Source organism: Primulina eburnea, chromosome 17, assembly GCF_022965805.1.
Source record: "Primulina eburnea isolate SZY01 chromosome 17, ASM2296580v1, whole genome shotgun sequence".
Classification (NCBI taxonomy): Eukaryota; Viridiplantae; Streptophyta; class Magnoliopsida; order Lamiales; family Gesneriaceae; genus Primulina; species Primulina eburnea.
The window spans coordinates 27,163,359-27,189,588 of NC_133117.1; the positions used below are offsets into that span (position 1 = coordinate 27,163,359).

General features: G+C 34.1%; 1 protein-coding gene and 1 pseudogene across 3 annotated transcripts; one reads left to right on the forward strand and one right to left on the reverse strand.

The window, feature by feature from the left end:
• The first annotated feature begins 16,519 nt into the window (after window positions 1–16,519).
• On the forward strand, window positions 16,520–19,462 carry LOC140818323 (uncharacterized). 3 transcript variants are annotated; one of them, XM_073178251.1, is made up of 3 exons: window positions 16,520–16,914; window positions 16,999–17,435; window positions 17,910–18,744. In XM_073178251.1, the coding sequence occupies exons 1-3, from the start codon at window positions 16,750–16,752 to the stop codon at window positions 17,947–17,949; spliced, it is 642 nt and encodes a 213-aa protein (XP_073034352.1). In that variant the 5' UTR covers window positions 16,520–16,749; the 3' UTR covers window positions 17,950–18,744. The 3 variants fall into 3 exon arrangements, with proteins under 3 accessions (XP_073034352.1, XP_073034353.1, XP_073034350.1); XM_073178252.1 differs by having other exon boundaries at window positions 16,521–16,914; window positions 17,881–18,744; XM_073178249.1 differs by lacking the exon at window positions 17,910–18,744 and adding an exon at window positions 18,751–19,462 and having other exon boundaries at window positions 16,527–16,914.
• A 4,783-nt stretch (window positions 19,463–24,245) lies between these two features.
• On the reverse strand, window positions 24,246–25,669 carry LOC140818002 (jasmonate-induced oxygenase 1-like; annotated as a pseudogene).
• Window positions 25,670–26,230: the final 561 nt, after the last annotated feature.

A 26,230-nucleotide genomic window follows, 5' to 3' on the forward strand; every position in this document is an offset into this window, starting at 1 on the left:
TTATAGGAACCTATCAAGGTAATCCTATTTCATTTCAGTTTATAACTAAACCTGTTCATAGAATTTTAAATGGATTACAAGAACAGATTGAAAGAAAAACCTTTCAAATAAATTTTTTAAAAGAAGAAATAAAATTTCTTACAATAGATGATAAATTACAGAATCCTAAATTGCAGGAAAAAAATAAAAATTATTTATAATAAATTTTCATTAGAAATATGTAATGATTTACCAAATGCTTTTTGGAATAGAAAGAAACATATTATATCTCTTCCATATGAAGAGAATTTTGATGAAAAGAATATTCCTAACAAGGCTCGTCCTTGTCAGATGAGTTCTGAATATTTAGAATTATGTAAGAATTAAATTCATTCTTTATTAGATAAAAGTTTAATAAAACCTTCTCAATCTCCTTGGTCATGTACTGCTTTCTATGTTAATAAACATTCTGAACAAGAAAGAGGTGTTCCTAGATTAGTCATAAATTATAAACCCCTTAATAAGGTTTTAAAATGGATTAGGATCCTATTCCTAATAAAAAAGATTTATTAGATAGATTAGTACATGCAATCATATTTTCAAAATTTGATTTAAAATCAATATTTTGACAGATTCAAATAAAAAAATCTGATAGATATAAAACTGCTTTTAATGTTCCAATATGACATTATGAATGGATACTAATGCCATTTGGACACAAAAATGCCCCTTCAGAATTTCAACAAATTATGAATGATATTTTTTATAATTATAGCAATTTTATAATTGTTTATATAGATGATATCTTAGTGTTTTCTAATGATATTGAAACATATTTTAAACATTTAGAAATGTTTTAAAAAATTGTTATTCAAAATGGTCTTGTTATTTCAAAATCTAAAATGATTTTATTTCAAACCAATATTAGATTTCTTGATCATATGATTGAAAAAGGAAAAATAATTCCTATTCAAAGAAGTATTGAATTTGGATCGAAATTTCCAGATATAATAATTGATAAAACTCAGTTACAAAGATTTTTAGGAATTTTAAATTATATTTCTCCTTATATAAAAGATTTGACTAAAGATTCTGTAACTTATATGATAGGTTAAAGAAAAATCATTTACCTTGGTCTGAAAGACATACTATAGCTGTCAAAAATATTAAGGAAAAGGTTAAAAATCTTCCTTGTCTTATGCTTGCTAATCCCCAATGAGAAAAAATAGTTGAAACTGATGCCTCAGATATAGATTTTGGAGGAATCATAAAACAGAAAGACCCTCAAACAAAACAAGAATTTCTTATTCGATTTTGTTGAAGATCGAAGTTGAGTTTAGAGGGGGGGTGAATAAACTCTACTCGTTTTTCGTTCTGATGAGGTACTAAAATCCTGTTAAGGATAGTAGTTGATCTTGTGCGAATACTTTCACCTGATTACACTAAAACGTGCGGAAACAATCTGATGAAGTAGTTGAAAAACAATAAAGCAGTAGACAGCAGTTGTTTATGGAAGTTCGAAGATAAACTTTTCTACGTCTCCCCTTCTTCTGTTTCCAGAAGGTATAACTAAAAGACTTTGGATATTACAGTACAACACGTGTATACACCCACTTCAGAAGGACTTACACCTCAGCCTACTGAAACTCTTAGTTTGTCAACTCACAAAAATGCGAAACACAAAATCTGAAAAGACTCTTTTCAGATTACAGACTCTTCTGATAAAGTATGAGTGATGTAAAGATTGTGAAGAGTGTAAGAATTAGTAGCACAGGATGATCTTTAGAAGATCAGATACAAGCTATGAAGCGTGTGCTACTTTTCTTTGTGTTGAACTTTTTAAATGCTCAAGGAATTCTGATATTCGTCTGATAAAAGAGTAGCTTTGTTCCTTGAAAATGATATTATGCGAAGTGTCGTGTCGAACAAGGATTTGATCCAAGTATATATAATCGACTGAGTTCAACTTTCACAATCAGAGAAGTCTTCAGATAACTGATACACTCAGCTTTATTACCGAAACAAGTTCCTGCAGAAAAGCTATAAAACAATCAGTCTTGTTTTATTCTTAATTGGGTAATATGCATTAAATGACTCCGTATAGTATTTAATGCTGCAATTAATACTAGTACTAGGAACTCTTTAACGGTAACAATTAAGATAGCAACGTTAGAAAACGTTCTCTACTGGTTTTGTATTGTTATCCCTTTTCTATTGGTTTAGTTTTACTAGAACAGCAGCTACTGATAAGTTATTCTGTTGTTCTGGTCTGCTGGTCTACTGGTTTTAGTTATCATTGCCACAATAAAATTCATGTCTAACAATTTCCCCCTTTGTGGTGATGCCAAAACCTAAACAGTATAAATTCGTTAAGTAAAATAGATAATCATTTAAACAAACGGATAATGTTAATAACACATTAAAGTAAACAAATCAATCGGTTCCAATGTCCCTGTAAATGATTTCTTCATTTTGAGGTTCTTGATCTCTTCTGTTAGAAGGTTCAGCCTCATCTTCTGTTTGCCTAGCTCCTGCTTTATCTCCTCTATCTCCTCTATCTTCCCCCTTTTTGGCATCAGCGGCAACCACACGGGTAAAGAGATCATTCAGTCTGCCGGAAATATTTTGAATGCCATCGGTTAGCATCTCCAGATACGGGGTCTGAGAAGAGATGCGATTATCTAAGGCAGTGATAGATTGATTTTGAGAGTCAATCTTGGCATCCAAAAGTTCCACAGAAGTAGAGAGTGATCGAAAGAGATCATCATGCTCAGTGATTCGAGTGAGTATATCATTTTGAGCAAGCATGATGGCGCCGTGAGTTCTTGATATAGCTTGTCTGAAAACGGAGGTTTAAGCATACATCTTGTCTGTGGTCTCCTTAGTGAGATAGATGTATTTCCCCATTCGCTCTCGGAAAGATTTAGCACCACTGAATTCCGCAAGGTTTTCACAAGACATACGTTTCACTAAATCAGAGATGTTGTTGAGGTCGGTTTGTAGACACTGAATCTGATGTTCCAGGTTGAATGCATCTAATTCTGGGGAAGGGGTTCGTGCAAGAATGCGTTGTTTGATCTCAGAAAGACGAGAATTCGTCGCAGTCAAAACAGGGAGGGAGACAGTCAACGCAGTAGAAACAGGAGGAGCATCCATCAATGCAGTAGAAGGAGCAGGGTCTGCTGTGCTTTCTGCTGGAATTGCAGAAACAGTAGGTTCAACAGCAACTAGGGGAAGAGCAATTTCTTCAGTAGGAACGGCCAAGTCAGAGGCCAAAGCTTCTTCCATTGGTGCAATAACAGCCTGTGAATCTGAAGGTGCTTCAGTAGAAGGTGCAGAAGGCTGTTCCAGAAGAATGTTCATTTCTGCTTGATGAGCAGCAGAAAACATCTCTAAATTCGGCAGTAAAGAAGAAGCATCTGGTTCTGCTAATTGTTGCCCTAGGGTAGGAAGAACAGAGGGTGGCAACGAAGTAGCCGGTGCTGCTTCCAAAGTAGTAGAGACAGTAGAGACAATCGATTCAATGACTTCCTCAACTGAAGCCAGTTCATGCACGGACAATAGTGATGAGGACTGAATGGGCCTAGTCGGATATGCAGGAGTACTAAGAGCAGCAGCCTTTGGGGAGGCTGCAGTCCTTTCCTCAACTGTCTGATTCTGTTGAAAGATCGGGACAAGGCCAACATGATAGACAATAGGCTCTCCAAAGCCTTGTTCTTGAGCAAGAAGTTGCTCACTCATCTGCTTTAACCTGTCAGATAGAATCATAATAACATTTTGATCCTGAACAGCAGTAGGAACAGCAGGATCAAAATTTGATTGAAGAACTTTCAGAACCGATTTTAATTTCTGACATTTCAGCTGATCGAGGATAAAATTTCTTCTTCGCAAGGCCTCGATGACATTTTCTGTTTTTGCCGGCTGAAAAGTCTTCTTTTCTGCATTCATCATCTTGCTATAATTCCCTTTTGTTTTGAAGTAATCAAAAGAATGGAATAGTCGGACAGTATGCCATTCATCAAAGAATTTCATGTCATCGTTTGCAGAGGTCTCAATCTCGGCTAGATGAAGATCAACGCCGGTGTTGACAGTGGTTTTGTGACTAAAAACAGGTGGTTCTTCCACCATTTTCCCTTTGCCTTTGTCAGAAGATGAAATAGGCGCAATAGGTCGGAAAGCAGAAGACCCGCTTGCTGGTTCCCGAATAACGATTCCAGATGTTGGCTTAAAAGTAGTAGCAGTAGAAGGTGCTGAAATGGACGCAGTAGCGTGTGCAGTCGAAGAAGCAGTTGATCGAGCAGAAGGAACCGCTTCTGGAAAGACCTGTCGAATAGGTACTTTCTCAATTTCAGACAGTGCTGCTGTCTTCTTAATCTTAAGAATGGTGCGCGGTTTCTTCTTGGCTGGGGTTGGCACTGCTGGTTGAACAACAGCAGCAGACTCTTCTGATGCTGTTTTATCTGAATCCGTCGAAATAATCAATCGTTTCTTTGAAATTTTCTTTTGAGGTTTTGGAGCCTCAGAAGCAGTTTCCACAATTTCTTTCTTCATCGCAACAAACTCCGCCACTGTTGGCTTAGGCCTTAAAGCCAGTACATTTGCTGCATCAATCATGGTAACGGAAGTAGCATCGAGATCACTGGTAGATGCGAAACCAGCATCCTTGAGCAAAACACTGATCTGAACCGCGAAACCAGAACTTCTCCTGACAACCATATCCTTCATAATTCTGAATATAAAATGACTCCAGTCCACCTTAATCCCCTTGGTGATGGCAGTCATTACTTGAACCTTCTCCTTCGTCAACTTGTCGAAGGTGCCAGCCTTGATCAAAATTGCTTTAGCCACAATATCGGTCAGAATCTGATACTCTATTTTGAGCAATTTCTTGTGACAGGAAGGAGACACTTCTTCTCCAGATGCTGAGAAGTTGCTGAGTGCAACAGACATATCTGTCTTGGAAATATCAGAGAGTTCAGACGTACCCGAAAGTGGAAGGAGGAAGGTTTCTCCTAGATGTGCGGCATCAATAGAGATAGAAACATCTCCTTGAGTATGAACAATCCTTCCTTCATGCACTGTTGCTTTAGCGTAAAATTCCAGGAGAGCATTTTTGTAGATAACTGCTGGTGCTTCCAGGAATTTCCGGAGTCCCGATTTCTCAATATCCTGAAACATTTTCAAGAGATTCTCATCCTTGATGTTGAGAACCGAAGCAAAGTTAACTTGATAAGCATTAAGAGTGTATGCTCCAGCCATTTCTGTATGGAGATGAGATCAGACAAATTTTGCAGTAGTTAATGATGATATAGAGAAAGCAGTAGCTGAATAGCGATAGTTATGAAACAATAAAGGTGAAAATGTGAAATATGAAATAGATACACAGCCGTCAAATAAACATAAAGACACGTGTCAGTATGTCCTTGGTTGAGTGTTTGAAAAGTTTTGCAGAAACTGTCAGAAAGACGAATGATTTTGAAAATTTTGAAAAAGAGCGGGCTGTCCAGACGGTTACTAAAAGAAATCAGAAAAGGATTTGTCATTTTATGATAACGTCTGCTGGAAGTTTCAGGGTGCTGAAATATGTGAGCACTTTGTCAAAACCAGCAGACTTGTAGTTTTGTCGAAAAGACAAACATCCTATCTGTTTTCTGAAAAGGTGTCAAACTCTTAGTCTGACTAAGATACTGTTCCCCCTCGGTAAATGCAATTAATAAGTAGTCATAATTGCGACAAGTGACTTTTGGCCATCTCTCAATCTGAGCCGTTGAAAATGAACAGTCGCAATCTTGCGATTCACAAGAGTCTTTGTTCCCTCTATAAATACCTGCAAAGCTTGAACGAAGTTAAACAAAAACAATGAAAACTCAAGTAAACAGAGAGTTAGAGTTTGATTCAGGAGATGAAGCAAAATTGTCCAGAGAGAATTTTGAGGGTATCATAAATTTCGTAATGATCCTTGAAATACACTCCTGGAGTTGTAGTTTCCACAGTCAAGCAGATCTTTTGCTTCGATTGAGTTTGAAATATAGAATCGATTTCTTCCAGAAGCATGCTAATGCAATAAGAGAGTGCTGGTGGATTGATGATGCTGAAATCCTCTCTGATGCCCTGTAAGACATCTAAAAATTACATTAGTGCTGGCAAGACCTAAGCTTGCTAGATTCTTTCTAGGCCTTTCTCTTCGAAGAAGACCATCTTTTTCCTGTTGAAGTACTTTGCAAGCAAAGATCAGAGAGCTCCTATTACAGAAGATAAACGCTACATGTAACACTACTGGTTAAATAGCAAAGAAGATCTACTGTTTTTACTTTTGCATCGTGTAAAGTACTGAAATGGTTTCTAATAAAATTCCAGTTTGCTTATCTGACTTTTCTCTTCTGCTTTTCTGCAAGTATCTTACTGTTAGTTCAATGCGATAACAATCAAGTAATAATAGAAGTTTAACTAAGATATCAGAAAATAGTCAAGTTAAATCTATCAAACCAAGAGAATTACGAAAATAAGAAAACTTATTTTCTGGTAAGGGTTTCGTGAAGATATCTGCTGTTTGTTGATCAGTAGAAACATATTCCAGACGAATGTTCTTCTTCTGCACATGATCTCTAATAAAGTGATGTCTGATGTCTATGTGCTTCGTTCTGGAATGAAGTACTGGATTTTGTGTGATTGCAATTGCACTGGTATTGTCACAGAATATAGGTGATTCGGAGGCTTGAATCCCATAGTCTCTTAACTGTTGTTGAATCCACAGTATCTGAGAGCAGCAGCTTCCAGCAGCCAGATATTCTGCTTCTGCAGTAGATGTGGCTATGGAGGTCTGTTTCTTGCTAAACCAGGATATCAGCCTATCACCAAGAAATTGACAAAAACCACTTGTGCTTTTTCGGTCTAGTTTGCAACCTGCATAATCAGCATCTGAATATCCAATAAGATTTAACGATGAATCATTGGGATACCATAAGCCGACGTTTTGAGTTCCTTTCAAGTACTTAAAAATACGTTTAGCAGCAATATAATGAGATTGTTTGGGGTTAGATTGAAATCTAGCACAAATGCAAACAGCAAACATGATATATGGTCTACTGGCAGTTAAATATAATAATGAACCAATAAGACCTCGATACTGAGTTACCTCTACTGGAATACCACTTTCGTCTTTATCAAGCTTAATATATGAGCTCATTGGAGTAGAAGCAGCAGAGCATGCTTCCATTCCAAACTTTTTCAAAAGCTCCTTGGTATACTTGGCTTGATTTATAAAAATTCCAGTCTCCAGCTGCTTAATTTGCAATCCTAAGAAGAATGTTAATTCTCCCATCATACTCATCTCGAATTTATCCTACATCAATTTTCCAAACTTTGCACATAATTTGGGGTTAGTTGACCCAAAAATAATATCATCAACATAGATCTGTACTAAAAGAATGTGCTTATTCTTGACTAAAGTAAATAAAGTTTTATCTACTGCTCCGATGGTAAAATCATGATCAATAAGAAATTGTGATAGAGTGTCATACCAAGCTCTAGGTGCCTGTTTTAGACCATATAATGCTTTGTGTAATTTAAATACATGATGCGGAGAGAAATGATTGATAAAACCTGGAGGTTGTTCGACGTATACTTCTTCTTGTAAAAGACCATTTAGAAAAGCATTTTTCACATCCATTTGATATACTTTGAAATTCTTGAAAGCAGCAAAGGCTAAGAATATTCTGATTGCTTCGAGCCTTGCTACTAGTGCATAAGTCTCATCAAAGTCTATGCCTTCTTCTTGTCTGAAGCCTTGAGCTACCAATCTAGCTTTATTTCTCACCACTGTGCCTTCTTCATTGAGTTTGTTTCTGAATACCCACCGAGTTCCAATGACAGCTTGATGAGATGGTCTAGGTACTAGAAACCAAACTTCATTACGTTTGAATTGATTCAGCTCTTCTTGCATGGCTTCAATCCAACTAGGATCCAGAAGAGCTTTTTCAATCTTCTTTGGTTCATCCTGAGATATAAAAGCCATATGCATGTATTCATTAAGCATTTGCCTTCTGGTTCTCAACGGCGCTGCTGGATTACCAATAACCAATGATGGAGGATGAGATTTTCTCCAGATAAACGGATTTGAATGGACATCTTCCTGATTTGATATGTTAAGATTGTCTTCTACAGAACCAGTAGTAGGTTCTTGAACATCTTCTGCTGGTATTGGTAGATCCAAAGTCTGTACTTCTGGTTCCACTATTGGAATGTCTGGTTCTGGATTTTGAAGATCCTTGGTATTTGCTTCTACATCATCTTCACTGTCAATTTCCAAGTGAATCCTGTCTAACCTGTTACTTAAATCAGATATGTTAGAAATTTCAGCACTGCTGTCTTCATCGAAGACAACATGAATCAATTCTTCAACATTAAGAGTTCTATCGTTGAAGATTCTAAAAGCTCTGCTTACAGCAGAGTAACCAAGAAATATTCCAGCATCTGATTTTGAGTCAAATGCCGTCAAATGATTTTTTCCATTATTTAGTACAAAACATTTGCAACCAAACACATGAAAATAAGATACATTGGGCTTCTTCCCTTTCCATATTTCATACGGAGTCTGGTTGTGTCTTTGACCATAGATCTGTTTTGCGTGTAACAAGCAGTATTGATAGCTTCAGCCCAGAAGCGCTGAAAAATGTCTGCATCTGCTAGCATTGTTCTAGCTGCTTCTTTTAGAGTTCTATTTCTCCTCTCAGCTACTTCGTTTTGTTGAGTAGTTCTGGCAGCTGAATATTCATGATGAATCCCCTGCTCATTCAAATATAACTCAAGATACTTGTTAGTGAATTCAGTGCCCCGATCACTTCTGATTTTAATGATGGTAGTAGATTTTTCATTTTGAATCCTTTTCAGAAGCTTGATCAAGAGACTACTGGTTTGATCTTTTCCTGCGAGAAAGATTACCCAAGTGAATCTAGAAAAATCATCAATAACAACGAGAGTATATTTCATTCCCCCTAAGCTCATGATGGGGATAGGACCAAATAGATCCATATGCAGTAGTTCCAGACATCTTGAAGTTGATTTGCTATCTTTGATCTTGAAACTGGATCTTATCTGCTTCCCAAGCTGACAAGCAGAACAAACATGATTTTTAACGAAATTAATGTCAGGTAATCCATCAACTATATTCTGCTTCTTGAGATAATTGATTGACTTGAAATTCAGATGATTCAGTTTCTTGTGCCATAGCCAGTGTTTATTGCTAAGAGAAGCAACTAAGCATGTAGGAGTATTGACATGATTTGAGTTCCAAGAGACTCTGTAAGTATTGCCTTCTCTCTTTCCGGTTAACACAGTAGTTTCAGCAGAATCTCTAACTATACATGAATGCTTTTGAAAAGCCACAGAATACCCATTATCACATAGTTGACTAATGCTGATAGATTGTAACAAAGATTGTCAACTAATAACACATCATTAATAGTTATTTTACCATGGATAATCTTACCCTTACCCATGGTTTTACCTTTTGAGTTGTCTCCAAAAGTTATCTTTGGTCCAGTACAGCTCACTATCTCGGAAAGTAGGTTTCTTTGTCCAGTCATGTGTTTGGAACATCCACTGTCCAGATACCATGTAGAGTTACTGATTTCTGCTTCCTTCTGCTGTTCCTGCAAACACAAATTTTAGTAACTGGTACCCAAATCTATTTGGGTCCAAGCCTTATCAGTCCTTTGGGAACCCACATTTGTACAATTCTTGGTGACTTTGTACTTCGGGTATCCAAAGATGTGTGTGCAACAGAAGGTCTGTTATTTCTAACAGTATGCATACCAAAATGTTGTTCTTCCCTTCTGTTTCTGTTTTCCAGTCTGTATCTCTTCTGAACAGGTTAAGAGTTGTAGTACTGGTAGTTTTTAACCTTCATAGGATGTTGTCTTCCAGAGTTGAATTCTTTTCTGAATCTAGAACTCTGGTCAACTTTTTCCTTAGGTTTAACGTAACCCAGACCATAGTGCATTCTTCTGTTCGTCAGATTTACATTCCTTTCAACTGAAGCAGTAGGTACTTCTGGTTCCTGTACCACACTGGATTTCACAAAGTGAATGTATTTCCCTTTGCACATATCCAGTGTTGGCTTAGTATTCGTTTCAGAAGTGCCTTCATTATTACAAAAACCGAGACTACTCCTATCTCCTGACTGTTTTTGTAATTCTTGCATCTTTTCCAATGAAACAGAAGACTTGTTCCAAGCATTTACCAGTAGCGACAACTTCTGGTTTTCAGAAAGCACCTTCTGGTAATCTGCTTTGGCTCTTTCATTCTCAGTTATTAATTTACTCATCTTAACTTGTAAATCATTGCAGCTGTCTACTTGCAAGCAAGTTAACTTACTGTTCTGATTCTTTAAGTTCTGATTTTCAATCTTAACTTCTTCAAATGATTGAGAAAGTCTGGAATACTCTTTTACCATTTCATGCAGTGCATCAATCAAGTCATTTCGTGTAAAATCATTAGAGTCAAAATCAAATACCTCTCCAGATGTCGAGGTTGAGTCATTGTCTGCCATTAGACATTTGACTTCTTCTGCATCACTATCACTGGAATGACTTTCTGAGTCAGATGACTCAGAACTAGAGTCCGCCCACTTAGATTTGCTTTCTTCGGCAATCATCGCTTTTCGATCTCTTCTGGACTTTTTGTCATTCCTCTTGTGATCCTTTCTCTTTTGATCATCCTTCTTTGGTTTAGGACAATCTGCAATGAAGTGACCTATCTTTCCACAGTTGAAGCATCCCATATCACCAGATGGTGAATCTTTCTTGAAGTTGCGATTGGGACCCTGATAGGTTCGATGGTTCTTCTTCATGAACCTGGAGAATTTCTTTACAAATAAGGACATAGCATCACTACTGATTTGTTCAGCATTCTTCTCCATTGTATTATCAATGATCACAGTCGGTAATGCCTGAGGTACAACTGCAGCAGCAATAGAAGAGGTAGAGGCAGTAGCAGTAAAAGCAGTAGCAGTAGCAGCAAGAGCCTTGGTGGGTAGGCTTGAAGGCTCTTCTCCACTTCTCACTTCCAATTCGAACTCGTAGGCCTTCAGATCTGAAAATAAGTCGTGCAGTTCCAACTTGTTCAAGTCTTTGGATACTCTCATAGCCATTGTTTTAACATCCCATTCTCTGGGTAAGGCTCTCATCACCTTGAGGGCTATTTCTCTGTTGTTATGCTCTTTACCCAGAGCAGTTAGCTCATTGAACAAGCTACTGAATCTTTCATCAAACTCATTTAGAGTTTCACCAGCTCCATTTTCAGATTTTCAAACTTCTGCATTGCTACAGACAGTTTATTTTCTTTCGTTTGCTCATTTCCTTCACATATCTGGATGAGCTTTTCCCAAATATCCTTTGCAGTAGAACACATTTTAATCTTGCTGAAAGTGTTCTTGTCGAGAGTTTTATACAATATAACCTTCGCCACATTATCAAGATTGACATTTTTCTTATCTTCACTGGTCCATTCACTTCTTGATTTTTCGACCATCTGTGGTGCACCGTCAGTAACAGCAACAGCTGAGTTAGGCTTTAAGATTTTCAGTGGACCATCTGTGATGACATACCACATGTCATCATCTTGTGCTGCAAGATGAGCTTGCATTCTTATCTTCTAGTCGTCAAAATCTTCCTTAGAGAACATAGGGATCTTGCTGAAGTGTGCCATTTGTTGTAGTTTTTCACAAACAAGAATAACCTGCTCTGATACCAATTGTTGAGGATCAAAGTTGAGTTTATAGGGGGGGTGAATAAACTCTACTCGTTTTTCGTTCTGATGAGGTACTAAATCCTGTTAAGGATAGTAGTTGATCTTGTGCGAATACTTTCACCTGATTACAGTAAAACGTGCGGAAACAATCTGATGAAGTAGTTGAAAAACAATAAAGCAGTAGACAGCAGTTGTTTATGGAAGTTCGAAGATAAACTCTTCTACGTCTCCCCTTATTCTGTTTCCAGAAGGTATAACTAAAAGACTTTGGATATTACAGTACAACACTTGTACACACCCACTTCAGAAGGACTTACACCTCAGCCTACTGAAACTCTTAGTTTGTCAACTCACAAAAATGCGAAACACAAAGTTCTGAAAAGACTCTTTTCAGATTACAGACTCTTCTGATAAAGTATGAGTGATGTAAAGATTGTGAAGAGTGTAAGAATTAGTAGCACAGGATGATCTTTAGAAGATCAGATACAAGCTATGAAGCGTGTGCTACTTTTCTTTGTGTTGAACTTTTTAAATGCTCAAGGAATTCTGATATTCGTCTGATAAGAGAGTAGCTTTGTTCCTTGAAAATGATATTATGCGAAGTGTCGTGTCGAACAAGGATTTGATCCAAGTATATATAATCGACTGAGTTCAACGTTCACAATCAGAGAAGTCTTCAGATAACTGATACACTCAGCTTTATTACCGAAACAAGTTCCTGCAGAAAAGCTATAAAACAATCAGTCTTGTTTTATACTTAATTGGGTAATATGCATTAAATGACTCCGTATAGTATTTAATGCTGCAATTAATACTAGTACTAGGAACTCTTTAACGGTAACAATTAAGATAGCAACGTTAGAAAACGTTCTCTACTGGTTTTGTATTGTTATCCCTTTTCTACTGGTTTAGTTTTACTAGAACAGCAGCTACTGATAAGTTATTCTGTTGTTCTGGTCTGCTGGTCTACTGGTTTTAGTTATCATCGCCACAATAAAATTCATGTCTAACAGATTTTATTCTGGAAAATGGAATAATGCTCAGAAAAATTATTCTACAATAGCAAAAGAAATTTTAGCTATTGTCAGATGTATTTTAAAATTTCAAGATGATTTATATAATCAAAAGTTTATTATAAAAACTGACTGCAAATCTGCAAAATTTATGTTTAACAAAGATTTTAAACATGATGTATCTAAACAAATGTTTGCAAGATGGCAGGCTCATTTAGCTCCTTTTGATTTTGAAATTATTTATAAAAAGGGTGAAGATAATCACTTACCTGATTTTTTAATTCGAGAATATTTATCCTAATGTTTTCATTTACAGATATGTATTCCCGAGGAAGAGGAGAGTCCTCTTATAGAGGGCGAGGTGGTAGGGGAAAACCCTAATATTATTACACAACATGGAAAACATAGGCTAATAGCCCAGAAATTATCTAGTTCATCAGCCAGTAATACTGAGCAGGATGAGTTATACAATGAATTTCAAGAATTCTTGAAACAAAAGCAGATAAATAATACAGATTCTCAAGCTTCAGCATCATATGCTAACATCATAAAAGAAGATGATAATGATTCTGCTCTATATACAGAGACAAAACATCGAGAATTAATTCTTCTAATAGAGGAAAAAGATACACAATGGAAAAAAACTCCATGGACTATCATGGAAAGATATTTAACCAATACATCATATGTATATGATTCTTATAAACAAAGAGGATTTTATGAAAATCTTCTGTTATCACAAAAAGTGTAAATATAACTCACTTTTTCAGTAATACTCAGCAGAAAGAAAGTTATAACTTCTCCAAGTTTATTATTAAGAAGATAATATCTATTGAGGAATAGAGTATATCTCCATTAGTGGAAAAAGAGTTTTATTCTGAAAATCATAAAATGAGTTTTAAATTCAATTTCTGGGATTATATTGAAAGTTTTAATAAAACTTTGTTTTATGAAAATGAAAAAAGGAAACATACATGGTTTTTAAAGATTTGTGAAAATGTTTTTCATCATCCTATTCTAAATTGGTTTTTCATTTGGTGGAAGATATTTGGTCCATCTGCAAAGATTTTGCCTGAGGTTTTTATAAAACCCATGAATACTTTGTTAAATGTTTCCCCAAGTATTAAAAAATCATTTTCTGAACATTGGATCGATGGCAAGACTTTATATCTATTTTTCATTGAATTTGGAATTCCTTGGATCAGGAAATGGCAACCAGAATTTGGATACACTGATGAAGTAATCCCTTGCATATGGCGAGTCAGTCTCACTAAATTTTTGGACAAATTACTACGTGATGATCCAGAAACTGGAAAACCTTATGGTTATGAAACTCTTCATCAAATGGAGGAAAAAATTTCATTATATCAGAAAGAACTTCATAATGAACAAGAAAAGGAAAAAGCATCTATGAGTCCATTTAAGATTCTCACTCAGAAATATTCCGAGATTTATTCAAAAGACAAAATGATTGAGATTTATATTATAGAAATGAAGAAGGATCTTTTTCAGAATATTGGATGTTCTGATTCAAAATCAGATAAATCTATGGCGTCTGAATCCAGCGAAAATCAATTCATACATCTAATGCAAATGCAGGATGCACAGGATCCAGAGGATGATAATCCTCAATTATCTCAAATAGAAGATATCTTTGAAAATTTGAAGAAATCTCTAAAGGACAATCTCAAAGATGATTAAAAAATCGCTGGAAGTGGAATCTCACTATTCAGAGTTGGTGGAATAACACATCATGGCATATCATGACAAAAGTGGGTGGAATATCACTGTATACTTTTTGAATTTTGTAACCATGTTGCTTTTTGCTTTAATAAAGCATTTTATTATTTTTATTTTAAGATGGAATCCGGGGTTTTATGTCCGGCTCTTCTATCTATTTATAGGTCTATTCTGTGTTCTTGGAGGAATACGGTTGAGTTTGCTCCCCTCTATTCTCTCTTGTAAACAACCCTTTTGAAGTTAAATAAAAGCTTGGAGTTCTGATAACAACTTTGTAAGTTCTTACTGTTTTTATTTTCTGTTTTTATTTACTGTTTTAAATAATTTATATTTTATAAGAATTAGCCTGAATGACAGGCTAAAGTATTCGTGCTAAATTATTACCTTACTATGACATGATCTATATTTATTTGTTACTTGGAATTAAATTGAAATAATAAAAGATTTATTTAAATTTTTGGAATTTAATGTAATATAAGAGTCTTTGGTTAGAACATAAAGTAAAAAGATAACCAAGAAATGGTAAACACAAGGTTCGAGTTTAACTAAGAAAAATAAATTCATGTTGTAACTTCTTATATACTCTTATTTCTCTTCTATCATAGTTTTATTTTACTCTCTCTTTTATCATAGTTGAATAAGAAAATTGTGATGTTTTTTTTTTAAATACAATCTTAATCAATCAAACTAAATATATTATTATTATTTTTTCATGATTACTTATATGTATCCAATTATATTAATAATCCTCCTATAAATTATCTTCCCACAATTCTATCTCCTAAAGTAAGAGTAAACTTCATATTCGTCCTTGATATTTGAAAGCAAGGTCAAATTCATCCCTAAAATTTCAAATTACTTCATTATCATCCCTCATTGCGTTTTTTAGTCCATTAGTTGCATTTTTAGTACTTTTACTTAAATGCCCTTTTCATTTATTTAAATAAAATTAATGTATCATTTTTATTTTACAAAATTAAATTTATTCTTTCAAACATAATAATTTTTTTTTCGATTTTATTCTCGTACAAACTTATGTATGATTATTAATTAAAATTATAGAGATCATAAAAATGTTAAATATGGATTTTTTAAAAAAAAAATTAGATGAAATAATAAATGGTAAATGTTAATCACGTGCTAAATAAGTAAAAAAAAAGGTGTAAAATATCCAAAATTTTTGATTTTGTCCATATCTTTCTATTTAATTAAAGTTGAAACCTCTATACGGACTAACATTTGGTGAAGTCACATTACAAATTATAATTATACTCATTATATAACTTTTTTTTTTTTTTTTCTAAAATAGTCTTTCTTTTGAAATATTCAATCCTATCTATACCTATAATTTTAAATTGAATCATTATACGTATCTATATTTTTAAATACTCTATCAATATTAATAAAATACAAAAAAAACTCTTGTGAGACAATATCATAAGTCAATTTTGTGAGACATATCTTCTCTTTGGGTCATCCATAAAAAACGTATTACTTTTTAACCAGAATTACTACTTTTTTGTTGTTAATTTAATATGGACAAAGTTGACATGTCTCACGAATAAAGATTCATGTGAGATCATCTTACAAGAGACATACTTAATAAAAACACGAAAAAATCATTAATTTGAGAATAACCAAAATTATCATGTTTTGATAATTACTTCAACAGGTTACGTGCAAAAGAACACCGGTTACAATAAAGTACGAAAACATTTGATCGATGTTAAGTCATGAAATAATTGAATTGTCTAACTAATTGATCACGAAAAAAGCTGACGAGAGATAATATTGGAGTAATTTGAAATATCAAAATGAATTTGATGATATAGATGAAGGCAAAAATTTGTGTGAGACGGTTTCAGGGGTTTTATTTTGTGATACGGATTTCTTATTTAGGTCATCTATGGAAAAAATATTACTTTTTATTGTAAATATCAATAAGATTGATTCATCTCACAAATAAAGATTCGTGAGACCGTCTTACAAAAAAACTACTCATAGATAAACATGAATTTTACCCGTAAGTGTAGCCCTGGGAGATATGTGAATTGGGCCTAGAAGTAGGCATAAAATGGATACTGTGTGTAAAACCCATTAAGAGAGTTTTCAATTTTCATGGTGGCCTAGATGTTGACCCAATAGTCGATGGATAAACCCATCGGCATCTTCAGACGTGCTACTGTTGTTTCGTGTTCCGTCCACAGAAAAGCATCCACAGGTGAAAATTTTGGAGGATTGGACACGTTGATTCTTCGAGGGAAGAAGCATGGGTGTGGACTACTACAAGATTCTTCAAGTAGACCGCTCCGCCAATGACGAAGAGTTGAAAAAGGCCTACCGCAAGCTTGCCATGAAGTGGCACCCCGACAAGAACCCTAACAACAAGAAGGATGCGGAATCCAAATTCAAACAAGTTTCTGAGGCTTATGATGTAAATGAATTTTGCCCTTTTCTTCTCATGCAGTGCTTTTTGTTTATTGGATGGTAATTCGAGTTGTTTGCTTGATTGATGTAGGTTTTGAGCGATCCGAATAAAAGGGCTGTTTACGATCAGTACGGGGAGGAAGGGTTGAAGGGGCAGGTGCCCCCGCCGGGTGCTGGTGGGTTTTCCGGCGGGATGGACGGAGGAGGGGCCAACGCGTTCCGGTTTAACCCACGTAGAGCGGAGGATATATTTTCGGAGATTTTTGGATTTGCGAGCCCGTTTGGGGGAATGGGGGATACGGGCGGTGGCTCTAGGGTTGGTGGGTCGGGTTTTCCTAGCAATATGTTTAGGGACGATATATTTGCTAATTATAAAAATGCTGCTGCAGCAGGCGGTGAAGGGAGCTCAGCCGGTACTACCCGGAAGGCAGCCGCCATTGAAAGGATGTTGCCTTGTAGTTTGGAGGATTTGTACAAGGGTACTAGTAAGAAGATGAAGATTTCTAGGGATATTATGGACTCCAATAGGTAAAGTCTTTTCCTTTTTGTTCTTTCACAGCTTTATCAGCTATTATGTTCTTGTTCGAATTTAATCTAACTGGATTCGATTGGATAAGCTGTGAATGTTCTTACAGATTTGTTTGTGTGTGTGAGGTATTTGAATTGATTGGTAGATTTATGTTTGAGAAAGGTTCAGTTTTGGTTGCATAAGAGATGCCACCATTAGCACTTCAACTACTGCGAGTGAGGCAATGTCCACTGCTCGTTTGGTTGTAAATTTTGGAAGCTTTTGTTTTTTTAGGTAAAAATGTGTGGTGAAATTGAAGTAAGATACTTTGCATATGTTAAGTAAATATTCCATTTACAAATGCAAATCAGGCTTAAAAGTACTAATGGTTTGTTTACCAGTGGTTCTGTGTATTTCTCGACAAAAGAAGATATTGTACCATTATATACCATACCTTATATCTAGGATATGTTGGTGACTTGGTGTTACGCCAGATTTAAAGATATACGCAGAGGGAATCAAACATGCTTCTAAATGGCGAAGTTCTAGGCCGGGAAGAATCGAAAGCAGTAGCACAGCCGAGGGGCGGTCAGCAGGGGAGTTGATCCCCTCGTATTTTTTTAATAGACCCATTTTTTTATATTACTTTACATATACAAAAATGTGATTTCAAGTTTTTACTAATTCTTTGTTCCTCGGTTTAATTCCTGGTTTTGCCAAAGACCCGAAAAAAATAGATGTAAGAAGCTTTATTTCTATACTGTGTGCTGTATTTGTGTCCTTATTCTTAATAAGGTTCTTTGGTTCCGATATATTGTGGCAAAACAAGCTCATAGATTCCCTAAATTCACCTTCATAAACTTCTACGCATTTGGTAAACAAACTTTCCAAAAATGGTTTTGCTTTGTGTGGTTTTACTTTTAGGAGGCAAGCAGTACGTTACAGGCCAGATGATGTGCTTGAGAATTAGTGCCGACCTATGAGCAATATTCGTCCTAATAGAAATATCAATATCGTGTTCATAATTTATATTTGGCAATATCGATCACTATGGTCACTACATAGAAATAGTTCTCTAACCGAAAGTCATAAAATTTTGGTCGTGTAATTGCGTTGAACTTGGTGATCAATGCCATTCTTTTAAGAGACTCGTGTTTTTCAAACTCGGTATTGCCTAAAGTTGATGTTATTTTGTATAGCTGATTGATGTATACATCTTCTGGTACTTGTTCCAGATCAGAATGTATAGATTGTGTAGCCAATGTAATAAAACAATGGTAACTTTGACCAACTCTGCTTATAGCTTGTCATGTTCGATCAATTTTTTGTTTGCAGGAGACCAGCCACCATGGAGGAAATTCTCACCATTGCAATCAAGCCTGGGTGGAAAAAAGGAACGAAGATTACTTTTCCAGAAAAAGGAAACGAGCAGCGAGGTGTCATACCCTCAGACCTCGTCTTCATCATCGATGAAAAGCCTCATAACTTATTTAAGAGAGATGGAAACGACCTAATCACCACCCAGAAGATTTCTTTGGTTGAAGCTCTGACCGGCTACACCGCACAAGTGACGACCCTTGATGGCCGGAATCTGACAATACCGATTAACAGCATCATTAGCCCCACATACGAAGAAATTGTTAGAGGAGAAGGGATGCCGATCCCCAAAGAACCTGGCAAAAAGGGAAACCTAAGAATCAAATTCAACATTAAGTTTCCTAGTAGGCTGACTTCAGAGCAGAAAACAGGCATTAAAAGGCTATTTTCGCCTTCTTGAACACTAGTGGTGAAGTTCTTAGAGTACTGCTCTAAGCTTGTGCTATTTATTTTAATGGTTGGTTGGAGTTTTGTGCTTTTAGTGACAGTTCTTTTAGATTTCTTCATTTATTTTTTTTAGTGTTCGTTTATTGAATTAAATTTAACCCTTCTGGCCTTCTGTAATTTTATGCGATCCATTTTGTTTGCGAGTCTTAATTGGCAGCCAATTTGCGTATGCTTTGACATCATTTGGCTCATGAAGTTTATAATATCGCCTACGTTAGAGTTACCATTTGTATGTATATCTTTGTTTTATCCCATGTTTTCTTCAAATTCTACGCGTAGTTTCAGCAGCTCTTCCGCTTCCAGGATAAATTCTCCCGTTTGCGCCTCATAAAAAAAAACTAGTCGATGCGCCTCATAAAAAAAAACTAGTCGATTAGAATTATACATTATTGTGTTATCGGTATGGTGTTTCCTCAATTATACGTTCGATTAGAATTATACATTATTACGTTATCCGTGTATATTGATTATGTTTTCCTCAAATTCTACGTTTGATTAGAATTATATTATTATGTTATCCATATATATTGATGAACGCTGTGCGTGACTGTGCTGCTTGATCTTCTCCCTTCGGTATGCATCGATTCTAAGAAAAATTATTAAATAATTTTTATTATAAGTATCATATTATTTCATATATAGAATACCAAAAACTATCTTAACTTAGCATCTCTATATACATTTGTTTAACATCGATTAAGGCCATCTCCAACCCATATCCTCTATTTTTCATCCTCTATCCTCTAAAATAGAAATCCGTGATCTCTATTTTTAAAAACCTTCTCCAACCCATATCCTCTAAATATATTACAAAATACTCTAACTTTTTTTCATTTTCAAAAACACACCCATATAATTATATAATTACATAATGTATTATATAACCGAACTTAATTAATTCGATAAACATAATACAATAAAACATGATTATTATTTTAAAAAAACACACATATAATTATATAATTACATAATGTATTATATAACCGAACTTAATTAATTCGATAAACATAATACAATAAAACATGATTATAATCTAATAAATTATGTTATTAATTTTTGTGATCATTATCTTGTTTATTATTTCCATTTCATGATTATTATAAACAATAAACTTATAATTAATTCATGAAAATAATAAAACAAGTAAAATAAATTAACTAAGTATAAAAATTATTTAACATTAAAATTAAAAAATTAAATAATTTGAAATATAATAATATAAAATAGAGCAAAACAAATACATAAAAATACAAAAAGACTATTTTGCAATTGTTACGATGGCATTTCAGTAATTATTTCACACTCCTTTTCAATCCTCTATATGAACAGTGATACTCCATAAATAGAGTATCACTATTGCATACTCTAAAATGGAGGAAACAAATAGAGTAGGGTTGGAGAAGATTTCGTCCTCCATAATGGAGGAATCCTCCATTATGGAGGACGGTTGGAGATGCCCTAAAAAACTATTTCTCATATGAAGATTTTGTTAATCGATACTGTTTTGTATATTTTTATTTGGAATTAACTGTCTCTCGAAAGTGAAAATTAATTGTGACATGATGTAAATGTGATTATTAATTATGCACATATACATGCTCTAATTACTTTTAAAGTAGGTCTATTATAAGACGGTTTCACGAATCTTTATATGTGAGACATGTCAATCTAACCGATATTCACAATAAAAAGTAATACTCTTAGGTATAGTTTGGTACATGGATAAGAGAGTGATTGATAAATAATTCTCTCTTATCCTACGTTTGATATCTTTTTAGAAAGACCGTCATAATATCATGAGTCTGTGATAAATAATTTTATATGAGGATAAAATATCCCTTTTATAAGATGTGATAATTTTAATCTAATGATGAAAACACCACAAATGGCTTAATTGTCCTCAATATATAAAAATCATAAACTCTATTCTCTCATTTTACTTATAGGTAGAAATTAAAATCAAATAAATATTTTTATTTATTTTTTATATTATATAATATGATAAATATATAAATGAACTCGAGATAATTATATAAATGATTGTATGAATCTCAATAAAATTATTAATATAACTGGATTAACTTTAAAAATTTATATTTGACTTGACTCAAAAAATTAAGGGCTCAATTATCAGATTATATAATATATAAAATTAGGTAAAAAAATAAATAAATCATGCAAGCACTGTCGGCGCATGAACAGATAAAAAATATGAACTCAAGCACTCTCAACTCTATTTTTCGTATTCTATTTTTCGTATTTTCAATTTTCAAGTATTTTTTCATCTACATTCTAGTCTTCTAAAAATGGATCTCCTTAGCTCTATAAGTTTTCTTCTTCTCATCCATATAAGAAATTATTAAGAACAAGTTTATTTATTTTTAAATATTGACAATTTTTAAATATTGATACAAGTGGACTTTTTTTTAATTATCTTATATAAATTTTTTTTTACGATCATTATAAGATTAAAAAAAATAAATCGATAAAATATTTTACATATTTCATATATTTTTCATGTATTCAATTTTATTATCAATAGTATTTTTGATTAATAGTCTGTCAGTCGAAAGCTAATTATTGTTATCGATACAAGAATTATTTCATATTAGATGGGATAAGATAATCGAAAATTTAAATTTAGTATATCAAAATCAATATTTCAAAAATTTAATAGACTAAAAATTTACAATTTTACTTTGTATATTTGTCTTTTTAAACATTTTGTCTTCTATATAGGTAAATTTCAGTCTCGATCCACTCTCTCTATTTTTCATAAATATAGTAGTGCACACCCTGAAGTCACACGATAAAATGCCTATTTTTTTTTTTTGAAAAGAATAGATATAACATATCCAAGCTAAATTTTTTTAACATAGAAGATAAAATTCGAAAAAAATAAATATACAATTAAAATTGTAAATATCAGTATGTTATAATTTATTTATATCTACTTTAATTACTAGTAACGAGGGGCATATCCATGATTTTATGTTTGGGAGGGCTGCATATTAAGTGAAGAAAATATGTCTACAGTGATTGCTAATTTCGCTCTTTTGACTTGTGCTCTATGCGTTATTTTCTAAAATTTTATTTTTGAGTGTGAGAAATATAGGAAAAAAAATTGAGAACTATAAAAGACACAGATATTGAGTCTAAATCGAAATCAAATTTTAACTTAATAAAAATCTTAAATTCTTTTTTTGGTCATTTATAATTTATTTTTAAAATTTATTTAAACAACATAATAATTTTTTTGCTAGTTTTTTTAGATCCTTTTCAATACGAAACAAGTGAATTAACATAAAATTTAAAAAGTTAGGTTTTGATTTCATAAGAGATATCAATGGTTAACGTCAATACATAAAAAAGACAAAAGTTAATTCAACTCAATAAAAGCTCAATAATATTGATTGGAATTGGCTCCATTGAAAAATATTGAAAATGGACCAATTAATCCACTAAGTCCACAAATTAATAATTTTTTTTTAAAAAAAACTTGAATTGCGGGATGTCGATGGGGATATGACTAAACTCAAGACCCGTCCTATTGAAAAAATTTTGACCCATTACCCGTCCCACCCCGGTTAAATTTTCTTCGAACCTACCCCACCCCACCCCAAATACGAAATGGGGTCGGGTAGATCCGTGAGACCTGATTTTTTTTAAAATGAAAACAGTAATATTTTTATCACATGACTGAATTATGAAACAAACAAACTTCTAAATAGAACACAATAGAAAACTAATTCATGTCTTCGACCACATTTAATAATAACAAACAAAATATTTTCACAACATAATGAATTACATAAAAAAAGTTAAAATCAACGAGTAAGCAATATTTCAGATACATTCTTTATGACCATCTTCCTCTTCATAAAGAATGGATGGGACAAGTTGATAAATTACTTGAAGAATTATCTACAAAATTAAAGAGAGAAAGTGCATTGAAAAAATAAAACTATGATTTATTTAATTACCTTTCATCTCACCCCACAACCATCTTTGCGAGCACATCAATTTATAGTCACATATATGGGGGTATGGATAAGTATTATAGGACCCATGACCGACTCATACCCATACGGGTCTGAAACATTGGACCCGAGACCCGTCCCATGACCCATTTAATTTGTTCAAACACGCCCCAGATGGAACGAGTCCATTACGAGTTTGGGTAAAACCCGAACCCATTGACATCCCAACTCCCCGCCCCCACTTGGTATAAAAGCGTGAGTATTCAACCATTTGCGCTGTATGACGGCGCCGTTTTATAATCTCCACACAAATAAAAATGAAAAAACGTGCGCTTTTAGTCGATACACACGAAAAATCAAGTTGAAATACTGCAGTTACCTTATCCACTTGAGGTGGTTGATATTTATATTTTAATAATACATACAAATAAAATATTATATTATTCAAACAAAAGTCAAATATTTTGAAAAGTCTCAAATATGATAATTAATTATTTATTGACAATTTTTTATCTATATTCATAAATTATCTTTATTTAGATTTTAAAAAATTTAGATACTCTATTGTTTTTAATAAAAAAACATATGAATAAATCATTAATTTGGAAATAACAAAAATTATCATGTTTAGATTAATATTTGTATACGATAAAAAAAATACTAGTATATAATATAATATAATATATACTATTACATAAAAAATCTGTCACTCAAAAGAAAATCTTCTTTTGTTTCTAAAATTGTCCTCACACACATTTTTCTCAAGATTGTCATTACAACTTATGTTCAATATTACTACCCTTCAAATTGCACTATGATTCATCACTAATTTACATAAATTATTATTAAATTAAATATAAAATTAAGTATTTAATAAAATTAAAAAAAATCTTATATAATTTACGATTATAATTTTACATGTTGTTTGTGCATAATTTACTAGTTCTAATAACATTTAAAACCCAATAACACTTATAATACATAAACCTATAAATCACACATGATCAACATTTCTAGATGGAATTACATTAACATTTAAATATCTTACTATTATATATACATTATCATTTGATGAGAGATTCTACTTGAGATTTTCCACAAAGACCTTTGGTTCTAATGTAGCGCCGGTACTCATCAAAGGTCATGGACGGGTAAGTCCGATGATACTCTACGGTCACGAGCTGCTTGGCCGGCGGCTCGATCAGCATGTCACCCCTTGGGTTGTAGAAGAGAGCAAGGGATAGCCTCTCTTTCTCCGCATTCACCACGACTCTATTATTCCACACTTTCAAAATCTGTATAATAATGAATCTCACGAATCAAGTGGTTCGGACCAGATCAAGCGAAAAGTATCGATAATATGTTTGAAATATAAAAGAGAGAAATAAATAATTTGAGAGTACCCGAAGTTGATCTCCCATGTTGACGATGAAGGTGCCGGGAACGGGCTTAACTGTGACCCATTTATCAGCATGGCAAACTTGGAGCCCCAACACGTCTTTATCGGGTGATAACAGGGTCATGCCACCCGGATCCGAATGAGGCGACAGGCACAATGTGAGATCCGGTTTGGGGAATTTTGGGTAATAGTTAACCCTCATGCACGTGCTCATGTCTTCTCCTCCGAAAGCTTCTTGAAGATAGTCTTCTGTCAACCCCAGATTAGCTGACAAAATCTTCATCAACTTTCCTCCCAGTTTAACCACTCCCCAATCAATTTCCTACAGTTGTTCAAAGATTTCGAAACTTAGAGTTCTACAAGTTGTTTTGTTTATGATTTAATTTGTTTCGGTTAGTCATTAAAAGTTGGTTTTAATGCAATAAGCTTGTCTTCGGTTTTGACCTTTTTTTTGCTATTCTGTTCAATTAATGTGTTTGACGTCGTACCAACTCTCTAATAACAAAAAAAAAAAAAAATACAAGTGATGATTTATAGGATAAAAACCAAAATTTGTCGATATTCCACGATTTTTGAAAATTTACTTTTACTCTGATATAGTTTGTTTTGATGTGATGAAATATAATTTGAGATAAATTAAGGGAATTTATATATACCTGCAAGAAATAGGGAGACTAGGCCACTTGTTTTGATCCATCAACCCTAGAGGAAGATAATGGAGGAAGAAATAATGACTCTAATCCAGAGTTATTCCTTTCTCCACCCCAAGTCGGCTGCCGTAGCCCTCGTACGTGCTCGACGAATTTGCGAGCTTCTACTTCTCCTCCATCGGCAACTTAAAGAACTCACGCCACGCCTTATGCATATGTGCCATCAGCTCGTGGCTCACCCCATGATTCACCACGTGAAAGAATGCCCAGTCGTGGCACGCATCGCCTCACAAGGGTGGCCGTTTCCGGCAGAGCGAGGCGTCGTCTGAGTAAAGATCATTCATGTCGATCACAAGAATATTGATTTGGCTTTCTCCGGAGCATGGCTCGACGAAACACATTCTGTCTTGGGGTTTCTTCACGTATCGATGGGTATGAGCCGGATCCTGATGGAGGGAATCCATAAACCGTAGAATTTGTCATGCTAAATCATTAAGAATTTGACTGAAAACTTAAGCTGGAGCGTACCTGAAGCCATAATTTTGAATTTTTTAGAATGTGTCTTGATCTTTCAGATCTATGTTATCTTTCTTTGAGAGAATCATTTAGTTTTCTCTTCTGAATTATTTCCTTAACGGGAAAGGTAATAGGAAAGGTGATGTTGTGCGACCTTGACCCATATAGATAATGTTTATCATTATATTCCGATATTTCTATTTTAGCTCATTATAAAAACAAAAATTACAATTATTTTTCTACATATTAAAGGCTCGCAACCTATTAGATATATTAAAGCCCAACATATAATTATTCACATATAAACCTATATAAATAATATTGATCATGTTAAACTAATAGATCAAGAATCACAGTGCACGTACACACGCACAAGGAATCGAGCCTATGAAAAACACAAAGAGAAATACGATCGAGTTACGTGGTTCGACTTAGAATAGCCTACA

What these genes read in the sequence shown, in the direction of transcription:
- LOC140818323 (XM_073178249.1), top strand. Translation starts at nt 16,750, where the DNA reads ATGGGTGTGGACTACTACAAGATTCTTCAAGTAGACCGCTCCGCCAAT. An exon ending in AAGTTTCTGAGGCTTATGAT is followed by an intron (nt 16,915 to 16,998) that starts GTAAATGAATTT and finishes TGATTGATGTAG; the next exon opens with GTTTTGAGCGATCCGAATAA. An exon ending in GATATTATGGACTCCAATAG is followed by an intron (nt 17,436 to 18,750) that starts GTAAAGTCTTTT and finishes TTTTGTTTGCAG; the next exon opens with GAGACCAGCCACCATGGAGG.